The sequence below is a fragment of the Odocoileus virginianus genome, unplaced genomic scaffold, assembly GCF_023699985.2.
Source record: "Odocoileus virginianus isolate 20LAN1187 ecotype Illinois unplaced genomic scaffold, Ovbor_1.2 Unplaced_Contig_19, whole genome shotgun sequence".
In the NCBI taxonomy this organism is placed as follows: domain Eukaryota; kingdom Metazoa; phylum Chordata; class Mammalia; order Artiodactyla; family Cervidae; genus Odocoileus; species Odocoileus virginianus.
Window position 1 is genome coordinate 94,924 of NW_027224336.1, and position 16,141 is coordinate 111,064.

The following is a 16,141-nucleotide window of genomic DNA, read 5'->3' on the forward strand; positions in this document are numbered from 1 at the left end:
CTCGAAATAAATACTCATTCTAGCATTGCGATCGCTTCGATTTAATATTTTAAGGAAAATCTATTATGCTTTCATGGTTGCTCTGAGATAGTTTCTATGGAAAATACTCAAATTGAACCTAACACAACTATTGATTTGTTTCAGGAAAAGATCAATATGTATTTTTCTTTAGGGAGAAATACTAACATTGACTTTTCTTTAACCAATACTTCCCTTCTGGCAAGTGCCAGCTGCCAGTGATGAGGGCAGAGGAGAGACCAGTGCCTGCGGAGCACAAGCAGCTGGAAAGCGCCAGACGCCCCTGCAGTGGAGGAAACGGGTGCCTTTCCGATGTGGCACACCTGGAGCCATTTGTGGACAAACAGGAAGCCATTTGTAAACAATTTAAACCAACTGCTTAAACAACAATTAAGTGTTGTCTCTCATTTAAAGCCAATGTATATTTTCCCAAACACACCACAGATCAAGGGTCACCAATTGTCCCAAGGCCAAGGAGTAAAGTGCTCCCAGGACGCAGGACATCCTATTCCAGAAAGGAGACCCTGGGCAGACTGGACAAGAGGGTCCACTCATGAAAGACACTCTATATTGAGTGCAAGGACCAAACTTCCCCTCTTCTTTATGTGACAACTAAACATTTTATAAATAAGAAAATGTTTAAAACTAAAAGGAATAGAAAATGACTGATACAAACTAAAACCAAGTATTTCTTTAGAAAATAGGTAAAGAGGGCTAAGGGATTATTACCTCCACTCTGTGAAACTTTATGCAATAACTAGAAGTGAGCACAGTCTGTTGCAAGGTGGTTCTGCCTACCACAGAGGCGGCACTTCACCACCAAGCCTATCACAACCAGACGTACAATTCTGGTGATCAGAACAACACTTGTACTGACTCTGAAGTTCTAGAGTTGCTATTACTCAAGGAAAAAACCACACACGTACCTTTATAACAGAAAGAAACTTCATACATGGCTTGAATAAAATAACCACAAAGCAGAGAGCTTCCTGCCCCATTGGCTTGGTTGTTATGACTGCAATGAAAATAGTGAGATTTTAAAAGCAAAAGTTCACCTTATATTGTATGTTTTTATTATATTCAATAGTTTGTAATAGCCTGTAATGAAAAATAATCTGAAATTTTGTGTATACATATATATATATATGTAACTGAATCACTTTGCTGTATACCTGAAACCAACACAATATTGTAAATTCTATATTTCAAAAAACCATTCACGTTTTTGAAAGTACTGAATTGAGGGAAGATGTCCACAGATTGCACTGTCTTATGGGTCAGTTACCTGTGTCTCTAACAGACAGAGCATTTGTCCTTGGGCTGCCCTGCAGAACTGTGACCAGTGGGAGGGGGACTGCCGTTCAAAAGTCACAAAGTTTTCTCCGTTTAGAGACAGAGATCTCATATCCCCTTCAAAACTGTGCCCTTGGTAGGGTTAAAGCACCATCACGGATGCTTTAATTACAAGAGTGGTAAAATAAGCACTCCCTTGTACTTTGGAGCAGAATGGGAGAGAAACGGACGTCAGCATAAAGTCAAGTACAAGTGTTTTTAGATGGAGAGCTGCTCCAGCCTGTACAGTGTGCAAGCTGTGTGTTGGTGAGCCAGGGCGTGCATGGCCACAGGCCGCCTGCCCTCGTTCAGGGGTTACTGGATGTGAGAGAAACACTGCCTCACTTCCTGTTAACCAAGCACGTCTGTCTGCAGCAGCCCTATGCTCCCTGCGGCAGCTGCTCCCGTGCGAGTGGCTGCGTCTGCAATCTGGAGTGGGAGCCCTGCCCAGAAAGGGCGAGCAGGTATGATGGGGCTGCTGAAGGCTGCAGGTGGCAGCACTGGGAGGTGTGGGCTTCGAGCAGCAACATGCCACGCTGACTGGAACTGTCTTGTCTGGGTGGAAGCAGGCAGTCTCCTGCAGACCAAGAGGTGGTCAGTGAGAAGAGACAAGTGCCTTGTTTTGACTAGGAAAGAAAATGATCCTGGTCTGTCATCCAGCCCGAGAAGCGCTTTATGTATAATGGTCTTTCCGTAATGCACAGGGCTTTAAAGGTGAATCACTAATCAAAAGAGTGACAAATATTAATAAACTGTCAACAGAGTGTTGAACAGTGACACCATTATGTAATACGAAATGGACTTCCCCCTCACAATAAGTGAAATTTCTCTTGGGACATTCCATCCTCTGAGGAAACCCCCTTCTCCCTCCAGCCCCCTACCCAGACACCTTTTAATGTCTTCAGATCCGTTCAATTTCTGTTTCACATAAAAGGGGAAGAAAACAAACAAACAAAGCTGACCAACCTGAGCTCTTCAGTAGGAAAGAACTGTACAGTAACACTTAGCAGATGGGGGTCAGTTTCTCTGAAGCAGCCCTTTCCATCTTCTGTCACTTTGGGCTGCCCCAACCCCCAAAGGCATTTGAAGAAGCAGAAGTGTGCCTCCAAGAGGGCAGCTGGATGCGTAGGTGTGGTAAGTGCAGACAGACGGGATCCTCTGACTAGGGAGACTTAGGGACTATCCCTTTCCACTGGATTGCAGTCATGTGGTCGCTCTGAATAGATTTTATGAGGATTTGGAGACCATGAAAATAGAACTACAGACAGTGCAACCCTCTGTGTGCCCGGATGAGTTAGAAGGAAAAGCAAGGCCCAAGCTGTCAAACATAGGTAAAAAAGACAATTATTCAACTAAATCTAAACAGACACTAGTTGTTCAGATTTTGTCAGATACTTTGGGCTAAGATCATCAACTGTGAAGACTTTTTTTTTTTTTTTCACCATGAAAAGTTTTAAAGGACCTGTTTGTTGTCTCAGGTAGACCATCCAGATAGAAGGAAATGCAAACCATCCCAGACAAAAAAAAAAAAGAACCACAGTGAACCAGTAAGATGATGTTCACAAACCAGGAAGGCTTCCTAACAAGGCTCAGAGGACAAAGGACACCAAGGGCAGAACTGCAGACTGGACTGGGCTCTGCCAACCACAGCTATGGCTGCAAATCAAGAGGAAGACCACAGCAACTCTCAAGACACCGCGGGAAATGCCTCCCCCTGCCTTCATCTCCCTCCTTTGCCTCCCCCCTTCTGCCTCTTTCTCTCCAGTAGACACTGCAGCGACTTCAAAAGGACTTCAGTCACTCCTAGATCACAGCCATCCCACTTGGAAACTGCGCTGCTGTAGAAAAGGCCCACCAGGCAGATACAGCATTGACAGAGCAGCTGACAAGTAAAGGGATGACTTATTTGTGAACCTCACAGCTGGATAAATGCAACAACCTCCCAGTTGTGTTTTCTCTCTTTGGTCAACAAATATCTAAAAGCTTCCCAACACAGCAGGGCTTATTTCAGGTGCTGGATACTAAGATTGAGGACAACTTGTCCCTGCTCTCATGAAGCCTGCAATTTTGGAAATTAGATGTATGCGCACAGGCATACATGCTATGAGTATAGGCTGACAACACTGTCACCTTCCTCCAGTGTTAAGAACCTGGGCTCTGTCTTACACCCCCTTGCCTGACGCTCTGCTCTATAACTTGCCGAACAGCTCCATTCCTCCACAGCTGACCGTCCTCTGCCAACTCTGTTGGACTCCACATGTCAACAGACTCCCAACTATATGCGTGCCAGGGTCTCTCCATTTACCTCTCCCAGACTCTCTATCACATCTCTCTGCCCTGCTTACCTACTTGGGTAGTAATTCCTCTTGCTGTCTTCCCCTGACACCACCCTCTCCAGACGTCAGTGCTCTGAGATCTGAGGTCTCCAAACTTCTTAAGTGGAAGGAGGAAACCAAGTTCATATTCAGGAGAGTGTGTGGAGGGCTGGAAATCAGTGGCCTTTTAAAGGCTGAGGTCATTGAAGGGCCCATCCTCATGGTCAAGCAGTCAACTGGATGCCCACTCTCTTTCTAGACAGTTGGAGAAGCAGAGAAAATGTTTTGTTTTTCCTTCAGTAGTTATAGACTCCACTTCCTTTTACTTCTGTCCACAATTTATTAGGTTCTAGCTTTTAAATAAAAAACTTTCAGTCATGTTTTGTCTAATTAGCTCTTCATTTTAACTTCTTGTTCCTAATTTGCTCTAATCTGACAGTGTGGCCTGAGGCCTCTGCGGAGGGCTGACATTATCTATTAGTGAGTATTTAAGTGGTTATCAGTGGGAGAAACAGACGGAAAGAGACGCTGATAAAGACATTTCATCCCTAAAAGATATCCCTGTAACCCCACTGCACCGAGGGTAGAGGCCGGAGGCACACCTGTTCTCTGGGGCTGGAGACTCTTCCGACAAGCATCTGAGGGAGCGGGCCGCTGGCACACAGGAGTAGAGGCCAGGGACACTGCTAAACATTGCACGGCGCACAGGCCAACCCCACAAGAAAAAAAAAGATGTAGACCCAAATGTCAGCAGTGCCGAGGCTGAGACACTCTGGACCACAGCATCTTCAAAACGCCAAGGAACATTACTTAACTACTTCCCGCTTGTGCCAAGGTTTATCTCAATTCTCTGAACTGTCAGTAACACCCCAAAGGGCTCGGCCGGCTCTAATGGCTGAACTTCTGCTTGTGGCCTTTTGCCCAACCCCACCTTAAAGTTCAAAGTGATTGCTCACTAAACACACCATCGGCTGGTTACCCTGAACCACATGTGCATGTCTCTGGCTGGCCCACATGACCAGTAGCCGTTCCACATTATGCACACATGAAACATGTTTGGGAGCTGCTGCCAAAACCTGTGATGCTGGTTGTGCTGAGAGACAGGGACATAGCAGGAAGACAAGTAAAAGTAAAAATCTTATGTGGCATGAAATTCCACTAGGCTTATGATGCCTTAACAATTTTATTAATAAGAGAGAACACAAATGAACAAATTCTACCTTAAATGTGACAAAAGCCAGCTTCTTCTAGGAGTCTTTGTCTCTCCCTTCTTTCCATTATTAGGGGCTATAAGGAATGAAGGAAGAAGACAGGATGGAGCCTGGAAATGGCATGGCACCAGCTCAGCATGAGTTGAACCTGAAAATCTCTCAAGTGGTCTATGAAAATGAAGAGAGAACCAGGACCTGTCAAAATGGATCAGACTTTCTCTTTTCCTTTTCTTTAGCTTGAATTGCAAGACAATGGCAATTACTGGGTGGGGTCAGGTTAAAGGAGAAGGTGGATGCAGTACAGGGAGACTGTCTTATGGAAAATCTTCCCCAACACACACACACACACACACACACACACACACACACACACACACATTGTCTGACTCTTCTGACTTCTGATGCTAATGCTTTCACCTTTTCTCATTTGACCAAAAAGTAGAATTTGAAATGCACTCTGGGCATGTGAGTCTTGTGGGGCCATAATGAATGTAGGCCAGAGTGCCACTTCTGACTGTTAGGAGGCAGCCAGAGCTGGTTCTGAGCTTAAGAGAGATTGTTAAGCAGCTGAGCTGAGCTAGAAAAATAAATTTATGAGAAATGAATAAGAGAAAGAAAATGTTCCAAGTGAACGGCAGAAGGAAAATTGGGTGTGGTCTGTCATTTATGGGCAAAATACTAACTTATGAATTGTTTGTGATTTCACAAGTTCATCTGACTACTAGAAGCAACAATAGCACAGTAGAGAAGGAAAATAAAAGTCATTCATTGATTTCTGGGTAGGATCTTTGCAAATTTTCAGGAGAAAAATTAAAAAAAAAAAAAACAGTTCAGAAAAGTTGATCATCTTGCCCAATGTCACCCGGAGATTCAGGATCAGAGGTTGGTCTTGGGATGTCCCCAGGCAGTCCAGTAACCATGCTGTACTGTCTACACAAGTAAGAAAGGTGCAGAGCAGAGGAGGAGCTGCCCAGGTGACTGGGAGGTCAGAGCGAAAAGGGGACGTCAAGGCAGGAGGGAAGGGACACTCCAGAAGCAAGGGGCAGGGAGGCTGCTGTCTGGTCTGGGTGTCATCCTACCCACGAGCGACAAGTTGGGAGTACGCTGAGGGGGCATTTCCCACACACGGGGCTCTGGTAACTGCTGCGGCCCAGAAGACTTCAACAAGGAGGGAAACGACTAAGATGGAGTCTGCAAGTTCTTTTCAAAATGTCAGCATTCCTTAGACTCACACGACTGTTTTCTCGGCCCTCTGGAATTTGTTAATTTATTCAACAAATATTTACTGAGCACCTGTTTTGTGCCAGGCACTGTTCCTGGCCATATGAATAAAACAGACCCTTAAAAGACAGGCCCTTTTCCTCTGGAGGGTGTTCTAGTGAGATATAGAAAAATAAACAAATAAATATGAGAGTGTCTAATCACATTAAGTGCTATGAAGAAAACTGCACAGGGTAATATGAGAGTGACTGGAGGATCTCCTTTTGGTCGTTAGGAAAACCTCTTTAAGGAGGCGGTATTTGAGCTGAGACCTCGAAGAGAAGAGCCGGTGACAGAGTGAGACAGCTGGTTAGAGAGCACAGCCCATGCAAAGGCTCAAGGACAAGGTCAAGTGATCATGAGACCAAGGGTGGCAGGTTCAAGGAAACACAGAATGTCTGTGTGGCTGTGACTCCGGGAAGAAGGAGGAGCAGATGAAATGAGGTCATCAGGGTGAGCTCAGCCAAACCAGAGTGATGCATCTGTCCATTTAACAATTATCAAGCATCCACTACGTGCAGGGCATTGCTGAGGATATAAAAAAGAAAGGTGAAACTCCTGGTTCAAGGGTTCTGTCTGCAGGGAAGAAATCAGGATTTAGCAGGGGTGCAGAATACTTACACAATTGTGTTAGAGAGTATTCCACTCCAGGCAGAACCACGATGTGGACATTACCATGGTGCTTAGCAGGGGAAGGGGCTTTCCAGAAGCACTTGAATCAACACACCCATGCACCTACTCGAGCCAGTTTATAATGTGAAGAAGGGAAGGCACTAGCCGTCCAAAGTCACGGTATGAGGTCTCAGATCCGGACATCTGCTCCGCTGGGGTCGGGAGGTGAGGTCATCCCAGAGATGAGTCACCGAGCCCACCTTTCGCCACCGGGTGAGCCTTCTCGGTCTTCGTGGGTGGGGCAGGGCCGTAGGAATCCCCCCACCCGGCCTAAATCCGGCGCACTCAGAAAACCCAGACAGGGGAGCTGCCAAGACCAAGGCTCTGATTAGCACCTGATTCACCCAAGCAGTCAAGGCAGGGCGGTGACTGCTGGTAACAGGCCCCCGGTCTCCCCGGGGAAAGGCCTGCGGGAGTTTTGGTGACCGTGATCCCAGGGGAGCCTCCGTGACACGCTCCACCGGGTAGGGGCGCGCCTGCGTGACCACCGGCCCCGCCCAGACTCGGAACGCGCACGGCTGCGGCTGGGGCGCGCGTGCGCCCTGGCCCGGGCCTCCGAGGAGCCCCAGTCCCCTGGCCGGCCGCCCGGGAGCCGTAATTCCGGAGGCCGCAAGACCCCAGGAGTCTTGTCCCTGTATCCGCCCGCCACCGCCCCCACTAGACAAATCCCTTTGCCCTGGCCCAGCCTCCAAGGAGTCGTGTTCACAAGTCCGGGGGACGGGCGTGACAGGCGCCCAGCTCACTGGGGGGCGGGGGGGGGGGGGGAACGTCGCGAACCCCTTCCCACAGGGGCGCCGGCGCCTCTGCCTGGCGGTCGGGAAGTCCGGGGGCGGAGGGCAGGCAGGAGCGGAGCGGTTTGACCGGCCGGGCGGCCGCGGGCCCCGCCGTTGGTCCGCGGGAGGGCGATCCTCCCAGTCCGCCGGAGCGCGCTCCTCCCCGCCCGCCCCACATGCCCTGACTGCGCCTGCCGCCGCGCCCCGGGCTCCAGACCGCGCGGCCGCCATGGGGAATGGGATGAACAAGGTAACGTGCCCCCGCGCCTCCCTCTGCTTCCACCCCAAGCCTCCCTGCGCGGGGCTTTTGCGGCGAGGGGCGCCCTACGCGCCTGGGCCCGGAGGGCGGGGGCCGCGAGCCTGCGCCGAGAGGCAGGGCCGCGCTTCCGCCCGGGCGGCGCTCGACCTGTGCGCGGGGCTGAGCCGGGAGTGCTGTGGTTTCTCCCTTCTCCCCCCCACCCCCCTCTCCCCCCGCCCCGCTTCACCCCCAACTCAGCTCTTTGAAGCATCACCGCCCACATCATTACTAAACAGGAGGAGATAAGTGTCTCCTCTTCCGTAATGTCTTCTTCCCAGATTTTTTACCGTGTGCGAATAACTTTTTCTTATGGACAGAAAAGTTGACAGAGGCCTAAATCCTGGGGTGCTTGTAACTGCCCGGGTGTGGGTTACAGATTCGGAGCTGCTTTATCGAGGTCGTGCGGCTGCTCCCCGCCTCTGCTCAGCCTTTCCCTGCCGCCCTCCCTGCCCAAACCCCTCCCTGCTGTGCCTTTTTTGCGGGAAAGGGGATCGGACTCCAGCTGCCTGGGGCAAACACTGCGAAGGATTTTGTGATCTGGTACTGCACGGCTTAAAGAAAAGAATACAGAACTTTTTTTAAACTGCCCTCATGGAAAACAGTGTCTGTTCTCGGGTCTTTGAAGCCGTCCTGTACCAGAGGGTGGACTCTGTCCTCTTCTCCCCGCGCACCCCACTCACCCAGGGTCCGTGCAGGTTCAGCTGTCCTGCTGCGTGGGTCCACGCCGGCTCACGGGCCCCGGGTCCCTTCAGTGTCCGCGGCCGAGGCAGGCAGTGAGGCTGCAGGGAGTATCCCGTGTACCTGCCTCACTGCCCACCTGCCACGTTCACCGTGTCTTTGAGACTCAGTTTGTAAAGGGGTGAGTGTGGGGTTTAGGCCCGCATACCCGAGGTTTTTGTTAACCAGGGTCATATTCCTTGCGAGGGCTTTTTGGGGGGAAGGCGGGTGACAGTAATCAAGTTTGGAAAGAGACTGTTTTTTCCTTGGGTAAATACTTGCATTATGTCTCCATTAGCACTAGAATCCATCTGCACCACGAACTTTTTTTTTTTTAAGTGAAGGCAGAACCTTGAAGGGTCTTCTGCGAGGAGGTGGGCTCTGTTTGCCTTCCCATTAGTTGTGGTTATGCCTCAGGTTTATTTTGGTGTTTTTCCTAGTTTTCTCCACTTGAGGTGTTTACTCGCCACCTTTTTCAGCATTTAATTTGTAGTATTTTTCTATTAAAACTGAAAGAACATACTTAGGGATACAGATCATTGCCTAAGTGTTCAAAATTATTTTCAGATTTTTAGCCAAAGCTGTCATATTCATACATGATTTTTACCTTTCAACGAAAGCAGTATGTTTCTTATTAATGTTATTATCATAATCATCTTGTACTGTAAGTAGAACCAGTATCTCCAAGGTAGAGATGGGGAAACATGGGTAGAGATTTAGAGACACCATTAAATCAGTGAGTTTTTATTGCATGCTTACTATTAGCCAGGTGCTAGTTGGGGGGGGCCAAGGGAGGGTGCAGTGGTAAATGACACAGACAGGTCTTTCATGAAACCTTCAATAGAGACCAGCAGTTGCCCAATAGAAATATAATGTGAGCTATATGTGTAATTTAGAATTTTCCAGTAGCCACATTAGAAAAGTAAAAATAATTTTAATAATATATCTTATTTAACTGGAATATATTGTGAATATTGTCATTTCAACATTTAAATAATAGATAAAATCACTGTTTTGTATTTATATATTTTGTACTAAGTCTTCAAAGTCCGGTGTATGGTTGATACTTAAATGACATCTCATTTGGGATTAGCCACATTTTAAGTACTCAGAGTCACTGTGGCTAATGGCTACTGTATTGCATAACAGCGTGTGTGTGTCTGTGTGTGTGTGTGTGTATGTGTGTGTGTGTGTGTGTATGTGTGTGTGCACACGTGCCTGTGCATGTGTGTGTGATTTGAGAGAGAGAACAAACACACGGTCAGGAGGAGTGGAGGCCCCAGAGGATAGAGAATCAGAAGTAGATGTGATGAGCACAGCCTGGAAGCAGTGTTCAGTGCAGGCTGAGGATCACATGGAGTAAAGACGTTTAAGCTGAGTTCTGAAGAACTGTTCAAAGTTGCAAGATTGTTTAGTGGCAAAATAGATTGCTGGAAGCCAGAAATTAAAAACCTTAACTAGAACTTGTTCATGTATTATTGTGTGACTTGGAACTAGGCTTCATTTCTTCTGTAAGAAAAAGAATGGTTGATTTGCAGATCTAGTGGAAGTAGTATAAGGTGCTAGTCATAGAAATGCCTTCCTAAGAACATTTATAGATTAAAAGCGCAGTGCCCTTGGAACTGAAAACTTAATTTGCAACGTGTGTGTGGGTCCTGAGGTGCCTGGCACAAGATTTATTTCCCATCTCACAAAAATCGGTCATCCTTGGCCAAAGAGAACTTATGAACCAAACAACGCAGATCCTGTTCTCATTGTTTTGAATACAGCAGTTTTTATTTCTGATCCATGTTCCTGTGGAGGGTCTTCTTATCAACACGTGCCAGTCTCCTATGTGGCAGAATACTGTGCCCATGTCAGCTAGGTGTACATAGCATTCTACACAGCTCTAGAGGGGAAGGGGAAGAGGTGTTTGCATTCTGGGCAATTAAAGATGATGAGGAGACAGGAAAGAGTACAGCAGTTGTTGACTTTTTTTTTGAATCTCATATGATGTGCCTGCAGTTTATCACTGTAGCCCTAGGAGGTCAGTCTGCCTTATCTGACTGTCTGTGCAGATTGGGAAATGGACACTCAGATTAAGTGGCATGACTAAGGTCCTAAAGCTAGGAGGTGGCGGAACTGGTTTTGAACCCAGCTGCCACTGATTTTGATGATAGTAGAAGTCTTTACTTTAAACTAGAACACCAGTTTATTCCAAGTGATTTCTAAAGACGCTGGAAAATAACCTGAAAAGAGCTCCCCAGAGTCCCAAATTAGTTGTAAAATAGGAAAAAGCCATCTCCTGTCTTCCTTCATGTTTGATATTGATAAAGAGGAGAGGGGAAGGTCAGGCAACTAAGACTGGCCAAGGTGTGTGCCAAGTCCTGTTTTGAACTTTACCATGTAGGATAACTCTTCGAACCCCCAGACCGCCATTCCATCCCTCGGCGTTTACAAGTGCCCAGGCCAGAGCCACCCACTGGGTGAGTGGCCGAGCCTGGACTCGAGGCCCAGTGGCCTGGCTCTTTTCTTCATACCGACTGCCTAGCTGTGCTGCTCAAGGCCAGTCTGACAGGTACCTCAAGTAGGATCAGGTCAAACTCAACAGGTTGCTGCAAGCAAATGTGTTTCTGTGGAACCTTTGAGAATTCCTAGTTGAGTTCAAGCTCTCCAGGGTCTGACCACAACATCTTTTGGGGAAGGACCTGTAAAGAAAAGTCCTCATTCTCATCTTATTAGTCTTAAGTATGATAATAACTGATTAAAACCAACAATCATATCTGGCTAAGCATCATACTAGAGAAATGTGCACGTTTTTATCTTGTCAGCCAGAACCAATGACCTAACAGTGGGCTGGAGCATTGCCATCCCGGGGCAGCTTGTGAGGACCAGGTTTGGCTCAGTTCATCAGTCCTGTTCAGGGACCTCTTTCTTCCTCACTGCCCTGTTTTCCCTGAAAGCAGCCTACCTGGTAGAAATGATGCTACCCTAGTCTTTCATGGGAGACTTGCTCTTGGCAGTGGGAGGCAGATCCTTCCCTGAGTGCATTGCCTTGCTGTGAGAAGTGCACTGTTGTGAAAGAAAGGGGCAGAGCTGTCAGAAAGCCTGATTTGGGGTGTCCACCACTCTGCTGTTGCACGGATGTGTTCTTGAACGAGTCACTCAGTGTTCCTAAGCAGCAGTTTCTTTATTGCCCTTGATTCGTAGGGATGGTGGTTTGCTCTGCTAGTAACGTTATTTGTTCTAAAATGACTACAATGTTACCTTCCCCAATTACTACCCAGATTCTTGTAGAAACAGATGAGAATGTACTAGAAGACATTTTCACAAACTGCAACATACAGATTGTTGTTGTTGTTTAGTTGCTAAGTCATGTCCTACTCTTTGTGACCCCGTGGACTGTAGCCCACCAGGTTCCTCTGTCCATGGGATTTCCCAGGCAAGAATACTGGAATGGGTTGCCATTTCCTGGGAGCAGTCATCTCAAATGAGATCTGAGTGACAGGCAGCCATCCTGGTAGACCATGGGGTGTCCACACCCTCAGGAGAGGAAAGGACTTACTCCTTTAGCGCCTGGGACGTTCTCACATGGCACATACAGACTTGCTTTGATCTGTCCTTACTTCTCACCATGGGGTGATGACTTCACTCCCCCTGTGTTCTCTATTCTGGCTCGAGTCCAAACTCTCCATGAAGTCACTGATCAGCCACTTTGTCCTCATGAGCCAGGAGGAGCCTGAACCTGATGGGACATTGTTTCATTCCATTTTCTCTTCCTTTTTCCTTAGTCATTACCAGCAGCAATTATATTGGGGAAATCTACCAGTCATATTTAGAGTTTTAAGTTTGAGTTGAGGTTGATTGATGTAGACATTTAAATATTTATGGGCTTTTTATTCTCCTTGAAAACAAAAATGTAGTTTCTCTCCCTGTCAATGGCCAGTTCTCCAGCTTTCCTGGATCTTGTTTTATAACTCTTTATGGAAGAAACTACAGAAATTGGGATTGAGCAATTGGCTCAGATGTTAAAGAATCTGCCTGCAATGCAGGAGACCTGGGTTTGATCCCTGGGTTGGGAAGATCCCCTGGAGGAGGGCATGGCAACCCACTCCAATATTCTTGCCTGGAGAATCCCCATGGACAGAGGAGACTGGCAGGCTATAGCCCATGGGGTCACAAAGAGTCAGACACAACTGAGCAACTTAGCATGCAGTTTGGTTTCTGTTTCTAGCCCTTGAAACTGTAATTTATTCTTCCGGTCTGGAAAATGGAGTTGAAAGTTTACTCACACAACTCTGTCCTCTCTTTACAATTAAAATATTTAAATGCATATAAAATGTGCAGCTTGCCTGGTTTTGAGTGAGTTGCCTCCCTGATGTTGGTGAGGTCAGACCTCTCCCCTTGCCGGCACTTGGCCCTGGGGTCTCTTCTGGGCGCTGATCTCCTTCAACTGCCCTCCCCCCCCCACGCCTGCCAGCACAGTTGGCACAGTGTTGCTGGCCTCAACCTTCCCAGAGCAGAAAGGGGCAAAGCGGGATCTCTCAGGCCTCACCCACAGTGGTTTTCCATCTCTCTCTTCTTTGCCTGGCCCCTCCCACCTGGCTCATGTTGTTCATTCATTCATTGAAGAGACATTTGCCTAAGTAGTGATCTGCCGATCATGCAGCAACCACTCAGGTTTAGAGAAACGCATTAACAGATACGATGCAGGCAGCGTATAGGGGTGATAGTCATTTATCACAATATTTAAGGTTTTTAAAAATATACAGTTGACTGTATTCGAAGATGGCGATGTTTCCCATGAAACCTAGATGCTGGAGCTGGGGAGCCTGACTTGCGTCTCTGCATCGTCACCTCGGCGGGTGTGGGGCGGAGGCTAAAGGCATCAGAACCTCCATCCCCGAAGGACAGCTCTTGTTGAGGTATCAAATTTCCCAGAGCTATTTGGAGCCCTGGGAAGAATTTAATCTGGAGTCCCACTGTCAACTTGGCACCTTGAAGGCAGGTTCAGGAACCCTTTGGGGGACAGATCCAGAGGTAGAGGGTTCTCTAAGAAGCTGTGTCAGTAGATCAGATGGGAGCTGGACAAAGGCCTGCACCGTGGTTTCCAGAGGAGCAGACTGGTTGGGATTCCAGGGAGGCGTGGAAGCCAGTGCTGACCGAGGCAGGAGTGACGCCCGGAGGAGGGCGGACTCTCCTGGTGGTCCCTGCAGCGCCGGGGGGCTGCTCTCCCAGGTGGGCAGGGCTTTGCTGCCCTGTGACCTGCTTGAAGATTTGTGGAGTTTATTTACATTTGTGCATTTTTCTGGGTTGAAAGGCCTACATCAGGATGCCTAGTTGTAAGCAATGGAATCCAAATGTGTCTGCTTGAGGTGGAACAGGGCGGAAGGCCGGGAGGGCTGGAGAACCAGATTCAGGCAACTCTGCCCGGACCAGATCCCAAGACTGGTCTGGGGAGAGCATTTCTGCAGCTGCCCCACGGCGCTGCCGCTGCTGCCACTGCCAGTGGGCTCTGCGGGTTCCGCCAGCCCTGGGCCCCCGCTACCAGGCAGGGTGCTGGCGGGTGCTGTGCTGTCTCTGCTCCAGCCCGGAGCAGCTGTGGAGGCCTGCCGTTGCTGTAGCAGAGAGCTGGTGGGCTGGGGGCTGGTGCTGCGTACCAGGCTCCAAAGTGGGGGCTTCCAAGTCTTGGAAACCAGCAAACAGCTGTCAGTTGCAGGGTTTGTAACTCTCGAGCAGACCCATGAGACGAAGGGCCCCAAGCAGCGAGGGTCTCTTCCCTCTCTAGTGAGAATACTGGGAGCAGAGCAGGCGATATTCTGAGGTGGAACTGGTCAGGGACCCTGGGAAAATAGGGCTGTCTGGCTTGATGGAGGCTGAAGCGAGGTGGGGCCCTTCAGAGGCAGGAGGCCGTGAGGGAAGTTTCCGTTTTGGCCTCCATTTTCTTTGGAAAGGGTTTGCCATCGAACATTTTGATCTAGAAGAGGACCCAACGAGAATGTGACTTTCAGAGGTGAATTTGATGAAATAGATAAGTTCAGTGGCTACTTCTGCAGCCTATGAGGTTCCAGACGGGTCCTTGGCCCCACAGCCAAGGGCCAAGGGCTGCGATGGGGCTGGGGGTAGTGGACTACAAGGGGCTGAGCGTCGGGAGGAGAGCTCCAAGGGGCTCGTTCAGGAGCCGTAGAGCCGTGGCTTGAGGGTAGTGGAGCCCAGAGGTGAGTTATTCACACACCCCTGTTTCTTCTATTTAAAGATAATATGAAGCATATTTGGTTTTGTTTAGTAGAGAAGATGGTAGAAGTACAAAGAAGAGAAGGAAAAATGGGTCGTAAAATCTTTTCCCCAAATAGCCCACTTGAATTTCTGAAGAAACTAAATGGAAGTAATGTGTGTGCACTATATGGAAACATGTTCTTCCTGACCTCCAGACCCCAGCGCCCCATCAGGGTGAGCACCAAGAAAGGCACTCCTTCATACTCATTTTGATGTTTCTGAGAATCAGTAAATACAAATACTTTCTTCTAACAGCCCCACACACCTAGCATCTCAGTGGCATTTGACCTGGAGCCCTGGACACCTGTAGGGTTTCCCGTCTCTGCACCCTCCATGTCACCTCCTCCGCACCTGCTCCCAGAAGAGACCCATCTCTCGCAGGGCTGGCCGTCTCCACCACTCCCCTGCCCATCCTCCTGTCTCCCGGCCCACTCCTCTGGGCCCCAGAGTGGTCACGGTGCCTCCTCCTTTCTGGGCGAGGGGCTCAGAAAGGGAAGGGGACATTGGCAGGGCCATGTCTCTTGGTCATACTGCATCCCCAGTGCCCAGAGGATGTCCATGTGTGACCGGAGCTCAGTAAACCGTCCATCTACTAGAGCCCTTCTGCTACTCTGGAGAGGCAGACCCGCTCTGTGACCATGGTGCAGTCTGTCATAACTGTCAGCTGTGTGAATTGGGAGACTTTCGTGGTCAATGTTATGAAAGAAAAATAATTTCAACACATTAAAAATGACAGTGAAGATTTTATTCAAGACATTACAAGTGAGAGATGGGGTTCCACTCCCAGGAAAACGGGGACAGGTGAGTGGATGGAAAATCACTGACGGAACTTGGTTAGATGCCAAGGGTGGAGGAAGAGGAGCTTGGCTGATACTAAGAGCGGGTGGATGCTTGACAACTGGCTTAGCAGGATTCTTTAAGTGTGGCCAAGGACCAGGCCTGCAGAGGAGACTCAGAGGAGCCTGAGCCACGCTGTCAGGGAGGCTGTCTTTGTCGCCATCAGGGAAAAGAACTGCGCTGGTTTTGCCCTCAGATGTCTCAGGACAGACCCTGGGGGGCTGGAGACGGTAATGACAAAGCCCTGCACAGGCAAGAGCTGCAAGGGAATGCAGTTTGAGCCATCTCCTGGATGAGCTTGCGTTGTTCTTCCATTTTAGAACAGGAATCATGAACTATCTGTTCTAGTCCACCCTTGCTCCCAGGAGAATTCCACAGACTGTTTCAGGAGAGACATGTTGAGTGTTTGATCTCCTTGGCAATGGATGCCAGGGTTTCCTCTGAGATAGTTTT

The 16,141-nt window shown here is 48.6% G+C and overlaps 1 protein-coding gene and 1 long non-coding RNA gene across 8 annotated transcripts in view; one reads left to right on the forward strand and one right to left on the reverse strand.

The window, feature by feature from the left end:
* The window catches only part of LOC139034024 (uncharacterized), a 31,238-nt gene extending 23,964 nt beyond the window's left edge, over positions 1–7,274 (reverse strand). The window contains exons 1-3 of one of the 2 annotated variants that reach the window (XR_011486491.1): positions 6,758–7,274; positions 3,696–3,920; positions 945–1,033 (exon numbers count right to left, since the gene is read on the reverse strand). This is a non-coding gene — a long non-coding RNA (uncharacterized lncRNA). The remainder of the gene's footprint in view (positions 1–944; positions 1,034–3,695; positions 3,921–6,757) is intronic. The other variant, XR_011486490.1, reaches the window with a different exon arrangement.
* A 61-nt stretch (positions 7,275–7,335) lies between these two features.
* Positions 7,336–16,141, forward strand: part of DUSP22 (dual specificity phosphatase 22) — a 47,710-nt gene continuing 38,904 nt past the window's right edge. For 3 of the 6 annotated variants that reach the window (XM_070464158.1, XM_070464156.1, XM_070464159.1), the window contains exon 1: positions 7,337–7,831. Coding sequence is in view for 3 of the 6 variants with exons in the window: in XM_020884219.2 (XP_020739878.1) it covers positions 7,811–7,831 (21 nt within the window). In the remaining 3 variants the exon portion in view is untranslated. Of the gene's footprint in view, positions 7,832–16,141 lie in introns of all 6 variants that reach the window. The other 3 variants (XM_020884219.2, XM_070464152.1, XM_070464153.1) reach the window with 2 other exon arrangements.